General features: G+C 39.1%; 1 protein-coding gene across 1 annotated transcript; it reads right to left on the bottom strand.

The window, feature by feature from the left end:
* Positions 1–1,030: 1,030 nt before the first annotated feature.
* LOC110297216 (mas-related G protein-coupled receptor member B3) lies at positions 1,031–1,969 on the bottom strand. Its single transcript, XM_021165958.1, has one exon. The coding sequence runs from the start codon at positions 1,967–1,969 to the stop codon at positions 1,031–1,033; it is 939 nt and encodes a 312-aa protein (XP_021021617.1).
* Positions 1,970–9,061: the final 7,092 nt, after the last annotated feature.

The following is a 9,061-nucleotide window of genomic DNA, read 5'->3' as shown; positions in this document are numbered from 1 at the left end:
TAAGATTATTACGTTTACCTTTCGCCATCTGGTAATCTCTGGGGTTAGTTGTTGTCGTTGTCACTGTTTAAAGATTGGAGCAGAAGCTGTGTTCCACTCACCAGCAGTCTCAAAATCCTGTGGCGGGGGTCCTTGTTAGCTGGCGGGTGTCAGCCGACCCTGCGCTCTAGCTACCCCTGCGCTTTTCTGACCGGAGAGCCCAAAAAAATTAAAAATAAAATGTTTGTGTTTAATTCTTGAATCACAGAAAAAGGGGTGTTTTTAAGCAAAACTTTGTAAGATATAACATTTGTTTAAACACAATAAATTTCAGTGACTAAAGAAATACAACCCTTCCCTGCATTTCCTTTAGCCTTCTGATGCAGAAGGAATTTGTCGTTCATCAACAACCCCAGAACACTTAGGAAGAATCCCATCAAAATAAGATGGTGGAGCCCTCAGTAACATAATTTCAGAAATGCTACAGTGTATGACAAATCCTGGATGTCTCAACCTTCACATAAATAATTGTTCTCTTTTATAACTTATGAAAGATCAGATAACTGCCCCAACCTGCAGAGATAATCAGCAGGGTCCTAGGGCAGAGGAGAAAGAGTGAAAGGGACAAGAAACATGAAGAATGAGAGCAAGACAATTTGACTGATCAAGCTATGAAAAACTTTATTCTGGGATGGCAATATATGAAAGAAAGAGGAAGCTCCAAGGGAGGGGGGGAGAGCCCGGGGACTCTCCAAAAGTCAGGTGGCAATCTTCAGTTCTTGGAACCAATGGTCACAGTGTCTTCTCTACCCACAAATATTCTTTGTGTTATGACCATGGATGTTCTCTCTGGGCTGTTTATGTAAGCTAGAAATTTTCCACAAGGCCATGGCTGAGGCCATGGTTCCTGGCAAATAACAAACTGAACAAGGTTGTGAAAACAGGCCAAATAGATAAGAAAAACTATTTCTCTCTTCAAAACACATATATCTTATCATTAATGCAGCTCTCAGTTGCTGCACTAGACTGTTCCCAGTTCTTCAGGATTTCCTTAAGGACCCTTCTCTCCACCTTCTTCCTCAGGGGTGTCCTGTATAGCTCTCTGCAGAATCAGTTTCAGAGTCATCCTCTGAAACTTGCCGTGCCTAATGGAGCCAACAAGGAAGTATATGGTAGCATTGGCACAGATGTTAATACAGTATATGTATAGTATATGATGTGAAAAACCACAAGTTCTAACAAAAAAATTTTCTTCATTCCATTTGTCAACTATCCAGAAGATCCCAAAGGGAATACCAAAGATCAGGGAGAGTAGCACTCTGAGTGCAATGGTTACATTCAGTCTGGTCAAAGGAATCTTCTGTGATCCACAGGAGATCCTGAGGACCACAATGAGGCTGAACCCACAGAGAACCACAAATAAAACAACTAACCATGCACCAGAGATTATATTGATTATCCCACACCAAGAATATTCAGAGGTTTTAAACAGGACGCTACATTTTTCCATCTGCAGAGCAGGAAACACCAGGGATAGAGCCCAAAGCAAGACACAGATGACAGCTGATGTGTGTCTTGGACGTTGGCAGTGAGACCAGATGGGCCACATGATAGACAGGCAGCGTTCAATGCTAATGATGGTGGTAATGCTCAGGCCAAAAACATAAGCAAACATTGTCACAGTATCCAAAAGCTGTCTAATGTAGAATAAAAAATAGTGCTGTTTGCAGGCAATAAGAAAAGTAAATATAAAATGAGAACACAGGAAGAGGAAATCAGCCACAGCCAGGTTGAGGATGTAGGCAGAGAAGGCATTCCTGCATATCTGGAAGCCCAGGAACCACAGCACTATGATATTCAGTACCATCCCAACAGGGGAAATGGTGATGGAAAGCGAATTCATGACTTGGAACTTGATGATACAAATTGAAATTGGAAGGCTGGTTTTATCCGGTGCTGTGGTGGTTCTTAGTGAGGTTCTTAGAGCCATGCTTAGAAAATCTCCACTAGTGTTCCTGTAACCAAAAACACAAATAAAAAATAGATAAATAATAAATAGAAAACAATAGATAAAATAAATAGATAAAATAGATATGAGCATGTGCTATCCGTGCACTCCCTGATGCTCGGTAACACACTTTTATGCACTATTGACTGATTTAGTACATAAGAAGTAGAATTGGATTGCAGACATTAAAGACTTAGAAAAACCAGTATTTCTAAATTATTAATTTAAATCCATTTTGCATTTATTTCCTCTATCTACAAGGCATGTCCTTCTACTGTTATGAGAGTAGCTGGTACCCTCAGTTTAAACATTCTTAACTAGAACTCTTAACTCAAATTTCAGTCATAAGACTAGTTCTTCTCTGCTGAAGGAAATTAGAAGCTAGAAGGATGACCAATAGCTGCTTACAGTCCTGGATGGGGGAGGGGGGGCAGGGTAACTTGTGGGAAAATATGGAAATCATGAATGACAATCATGAAGGGAATCCTAAATCATATTAAGAGAAGTATAAAAAGAACCAGACCTATACTGTAACTCAGTCTCCACTTCAGATTTTAGACTAGAAAGCAGGAACTTGCCCACCAGAGAAGAGGTAGCCTCCAGGGAAGGCTCTGACTGCCCGAGCAGGGGAAAGCACTATCTTGTATCCGGGGTTCCTCAGAGACCAGTCTGTGCAACAAAGATCCCGGGCTGCAGAGGTAACATAGCTTCTGGGAGAGGGCCACTTTCAGGCTTTCATCTTCAGCCAGCAGGCAGAGCTGTGCTCCAGACATCTGTGCACCTTCCCTGGAAGAGGCGAGCTTGCCTGCAGACAGTATTCTGACCACTGAGACTCAGGAGAGACTTGGACTCCCAGAAGTTCTAACAGGGGGTAACAGAATCACAGGAGGAACAAGCCCCAGCCAGAGATAACTATAACAACTAACACCAGAGATTACCCGATGCCAAAAGGCAAATGTAAGAATCTTACTAACAGAAACCAAGACCACTCACCATCATCAGAATGCAGGACTCCCACCACAGCGAGTCCTGAATAACCCAACACACCCAAAAAGCAAGAATCAGATTTAAAATCGTATCTCATGATGTTCATCATGGAAAGATCTCCCATGTTTATGGACTGGCAGGATGTATATAGTCAAAATGGCTATACTGCCAAAAGCAATCTAAAGATTCAATGCAATCCCCATCAAAATTCCAACTCAATTCTTCATACAGTTAGAAAGAGCAATTTGCAAATTCATCTGGAATAATAAAAAACCTAGGATAGCAAAAACTATTCTCAACAATAAAAGAATAACTGGTGGAATCTCCATGCCAGACCTTAAGCTGTACTACAGAGCAATTGTAATAAAAATTGCATAGTACTGGTACAGACAAATGGAATAGAATTGAAGACCCAGAAATGAATCCACACACCTATGGTCACTTGATCTTTGATAAAGGAGCTAAAACCATCCAGTGGAAAAATGACAGCATTTTCAACAAATGAGGTTGGAACAACTAGTGGTTATCATGTAGAAGAATGAAAATTGATCCATTCTTATCTCCTTACACAAAGCTCAAGTCTAAGTGGATCAAAGACCTCCACATAAAACTAGAGACACTGAAATGTATAGAGTGGAAAGTGGGGGGAAATCCGCAAAGATATGGGCACAGACGAAAAATTCCTAAACAGAACAGCAATGGCTTGTACTGTAAGATCAAGAATTGACAAATGGGACATCATAAAATTGGGAAGCTTCTGTACGGCCAAAGACACTGTCAATAAGACAAAAAGGCCACCAACAGATTGGGAAAGGATTTTTACCAATCCTAAATCTGATTTTTACCAATCCTAATAGCCAATATATATAAAGAGCTCAAAAAGCTGGACTCCAGAAATTCAAATAAAACCATTAAAAATGGGGTACAGAGCTAAACAAAGAAATCTCAACTAAGGAATACCCAATTGATGAGAAACACCTGAAAAAATGTTCAATATCCTTAATCATCAGGGAAATGCAAATCAAAACAACCCTGAGATTCCACCTCACAACAGTCAGAATGGCTAAGATCAAAAATTTAGGTGACAGCAGATGCTGGTGAGGATGTGGAAAAAAAAGAACATTCCTCCATTGCTGGTGGTATTTCAAGATGGTACAACCACTCTGGAAATCAGTTTGGTGGTTCCTCAGAAAATTGGACATAGTACTACCAGTAGATCCAGAAATACCTCTCCTGGGCATATACCCAGAAGATGTTCCAACTTGTCATAAGGACACATGCTCCACTATGTTTATAGAAGCCTTATTTATAATAGCCAGAAGCTGGAAAGAACCCAGATGTCCCTCAACAGAGGAATGGATACAGAAAATGTGGTACATTTACACAATGGAGTACTACTTCACTATTAAAAACAAAGAATTTATGAAATTGTTAGGCAAATGGATGGATCTGGAGGATATCATCCTGAGTGAGGTAACCCAATCACAAAAGAACTCACATGATATGCACTCACTGATAAGTGGATATTAGCCCAGAAACTTAGAATATCCAAGATACAATTTGCAAAACATATGAAACTCAAGAAGAAGGAAGACCAAAGTGTGGATTCTTCATTCCTCCTTAGAATAGGGAACAAAATACTCATGGAAGGAGTTACAGAAACAAAGTTTGGAGTGGATACGAAAGGATGGACCATCTAGAGACTGCCCCACCTGGTGATCCATCCCATAATCAGCCACCAAACGCAGACACTATTGCATATGTTATAGTGATAAGGACTTTTCTTAGTCTATACAAATATAGGAACATTACAATAATGGAGGCATTCCAAATGTGCATTAATTTAAAAATAAAACACTTTATACTAGCCCTCATTTATACAAAGCATAAATGGGCTAAGAAAGAAATTAGGGAATCAGCAACATTTACAGTAGCCATAAATAATATAAAATATCTTTGTGTAACTCTAACCAAGTAAGTGATCTTTAAGACAAGAGCTTCAATGCCCTGAAGAAAAAAAAATGAAGAATATATCAGAATATGGAAAGATCTCCCATGCTCATGGATAGGTATGATTAACAGTAAAAATGGCCACCTTGCTAAAAGCAATTTACAGACTCAGTGCAACTTCTATCAAAATTCCAACACAATTCTTTACAGATCTTGAAAAAACAAATCCCATTTCATATGAAAAAATGAAGAAAAAAAACAAGGATAGTTAAAACAATCCTGGATGATAAAAGACCTTCAGCAGAAATAACCGTCCCTGACTTCAAGCTGTACTACAGAGCAATAATGGAAAAATTGCATGGCATTGATACGGAAACAGACAGGTTGACCAATGGAATTATATCAGATTCAGAAATAAACTCATATACCTACAGACACTTGATTTTTGACAAAGAGGGCAAAATCATGCTATGGGAAAAAGAAAGTATCTAAACTAATGGGGGTAGTCTAACTATATGCTGGCATGTAGACGAATGAAAATAGATCCATATTTATCACCCTGTGAAAAACTCAAATCCATGTGGATCAAAGGCCTCAACAGAAAACCAGACCCACTAATGCTGAAAGAAGAGAAAGTGGGAAATAGCAGGGAACACATTGTTACAGGAAACGACTTCCTAATCAGAACATCAAGAGCACAGGCACTAAGAGCAACATTTAATAAAAAGGGCCTCATGAAACTGAAGAGCTTCTATAGACATAGGACACTATCGCTAGAACAAAAGAGCAGCCTACAGTTCTTCACCAACTCTTCCTTGACAAAAGGCTAATAACCAAAATATAGAAAGAACTCAAGAAATTAGACACTAACAACCCAAATTACCCAATTTTAAAATGGGGTACACACCTAAACAGAAAATTCTCAACAGAGAAAACTCTAATGCCCTACAAACACTTAAAGAAAAGCTGTATATCCTTAGTCACCAGAGAAATATAAATCAAAACAACTCATTATTTTAAATTAGGTATTTATTTCATTTACATTTCCAATGCTATCCCAAAAGTCCCCCACATGCTTCCCCACCCTCCCACTCCCACTACTTGGCCCTGGTGTTCCCCTGTAATGAGGCATGTAAAGTTTGCAAGAACCAATGGGCCTCTCTTTTCACTGATGGCCAACTAGGTGATCTTCTCATATATATGCAGCTAGAGACACGAGCTCCAGGAGGTACTGGTTAGTTCATATTGTTGTTCCTCTTATAGGGTTGCAGATCCCTTTAGCTCCTTGGTTACTTTCTCTAACTACTCCATTTGGGGCCCTGTGATACGTCCAATAGCTGACTGTGAGCATTCACTTCTGTGTTTGCTAGGCCCAAGAATAGCCTCACAAGAGACAGCTATATCAGGGTCCTTTCAGCAAAATCTTCCTAGTGTATGCAATGGTGTCAGCGTTTGGAAGCTGATTATGGGATGGATCCCCAGATATGGCAGTTTCTAGATGGTTCATCCTTTCGTCTCAGCTCCAAACTTTGTCTCTGTAACTCCTTCCATGGGTGTTTTGTTCCCAATTCTAAGAAGGGCCAAAGTGTCCACACTTTGATCTTCGTTCTTCTTGAGTTTCATGTGTTTTGCAAATTGTATCTTATATCTTGGGTATTCTAAGTTTCTGGGCTAATATCCACTTATCAGTGAGTACATATTGTGTGAGTTCTTTTGTGATTGTGTTACCTCACTCAGGATGATGCCCTCCAGGTCCATCCATTTGGCTAGGAATTTCATATATTCATTCTTTTTAATAGCTGAGTAGTACTCCATTGTGTAAGTGTACCACATTTTCTGTATCCATTCCTCTATTGAGGGGCATCTGGGTTCTTTCCAGCTTCTGGTTATTATAAATAAGGCTGTTATAAACATAGTGGAGCATGTGTAATTCTTACCGGTTGGAACATATTCTGGATATATGCCCAGGAGAGGTATTGCGGGATCCTCCAGTAGTACTATTTCCAATTTTCTGAGGAACCCTCATACTGATTTCCAGAGTGGTTGTATAAGCTTGCAATTCCACCAAGAGTGGAGGAGTGTTCCTCTTTCTCCATATTCTCACCAGCATCTGCTGTCACCTGAATTTTTGATCTTAACCATTCTGACTGGTGTGAGGTGGAATCTCAGGGTTGTTTTGATTTGCATTTCCCTGATGATTAAGGATGATGAAGATTTGTTCAGGTGTTTCTCAGCCATTCGGTATTCCTCAGGTAAGAATTCTTTGTTTAGCTCTGAGCCCCATTTTTTAATGGAATTATTTGATTTTCTGAAGTCTGCCTTCTTGAGTTCTTTATATATATTGGATATTAGTCCCCTATCTGAGTTAGGATAGGTAAAGATCCTTTCCCAATCTGTTGGTGGCTCTTACTGAGTGTCTTTTGTCTTTTATGAGGTCCCATTTGTCAATTCTCAATCTTACAGCACAAGCCATTGCTGTTCTATTCAGGAATTTTTCCACTGTACCCATATCTTCAAGGCTTTTCCCTACTTTCTCCTCTATAAGTTTCAGTGTCTCTGGTTTTATGAGGAGTTCCTAATCCACTTAGAATTAACCTTAGTACAAGGAGATAGGAATGGATAGATTCGCATTCTTCTACATGATAACAACCAGTTGTGCTAGCACCATATGTTGAAATGCTGTCTTTTTTCCACTGCATGGTTTTTGCTCCCTTGTCAAAGATCAAGTGACCGTAGGTGTGTGGGTTCATTTCTGTGTCTTCAATTCTATTCCATTGGTCTACTTGTCTGTCGCTATACCAGTAACATGCCGTTTTTATCACAATTGCTCTGTAGTAGAGCTTTAGGTCAGGCATGGTGATTCCACCAGAGGTTTTTTTATCCTTGAGCAGAGTTTTTGCTATCCTAGGTTTTTTGTTATTCCAGATGAATTTGCAGATTGCCCTTTCTAATTCGTTAAAGAATTGAGTTGGAATTTTGATGGGGATTGCATTCAATCTGTAGATTGCTTTTGGCAAGATAGCCATTTTTACTAAATTGATCCTGCCAATCCATGAACATGGGAGATCTTTCCATCTTCTGAGATCTCCTTTAATTTCTTTCTTCACAGACTTGTAGTTCATTTTTTTTTAATTTTTAATAATTTTATTACGTATTTTGCTTAATCACATTTCCAATGCTATCCCAAAAGTCCCCCAGACTTCAGAGACTTTAAGTTTTTATCATACAGATCTTTCACTTCCTTAGTTAGAGTCATGCCAAGATATTTTGTATTATTTGAGACTATTGAGAAGGGTGTTGTTTCCCTAATTTCTTTCTCAGTCTGTTTATTCTTTGTGTAGAGAAAGGCCATTGACTTGTTTGAGTTAATTTTATATCCAACTACTTCACTGAAGCTGTTTATCAGGTTTAGGAGTTCTCTGATGGAATTTTTAGGGTCACTTATATATACTATCATATCATCTGCAAAACGTGATATTTTGACTTCTTTCTTTCCAATTTGTATCCCCTTGGTCTCCTTTTGTTGTCGAATTGTTCTGGCTAGGACTTCAAGTATAATGTTGAATAGGTAGGGAGAAAGTGAGCAGCCTTGTCTACTCACTGATTTTAGTGGGATTGCTTCCAGCTTCTCACCATTTACTTTGATGTTGGCTACTGGTTTGCTGTAGATTGCTTTTATCATGTTTAGGTATGTGCCTTGAATTCCTGATCTTTCCAAGACTTTTATCATGAAGGGGTATTGGATTTTGTCAAAGGCTTTTTCCGCATCTAACGAGATGATCATGTGGTTTTTGTCTTTGAGTTTGTTTATGTATTGGATTACATTGATGGATTTCCGTATATTGAACCATCCCTGCATCCCTAGGAAGAAACCTCATTGGTCAGGATGAATGATTTTTTTTATGTGTTCTTGGATTCGGTTGGCGAGAACTTTATTGAGTATTTTTGCATCTATATTCATAAGGGAAATTGGTCTGAAATTCTCTATCCTTGTTGGGTCTTTCTGTGGTTTAGGTATCAGAGTAATTGTGGCTTCATAGAATGAGTTGGGTAGAGCACTTTCTGCTTCTATTTAGTGGAATAGTTTGTGAAGAACAGGGATTAGATCGTCTTTGAAGGTCTGATAGAACTCTGCAC

The sequence above is a fragment of the Mus caroli genome, unplaced genomic scaffold (assembly GCF_978045245.1).
Source record: "Mus caroli unplaced genomic scaffold, Mus_caroli_1 scaffold_8, whole genome shotgun sequence".
Classification (NCBI taxonomy): domain Eukaryota; kingdom Metazoa; phylum Chordata; class Mammalia; order Rodentia; family Muridae; genus Mus; species Mus caroli.
Note: the sequence above shows the minus strand (reverse complement) of the source record. Positions and strands in the feature narration are given on the sequence as shown.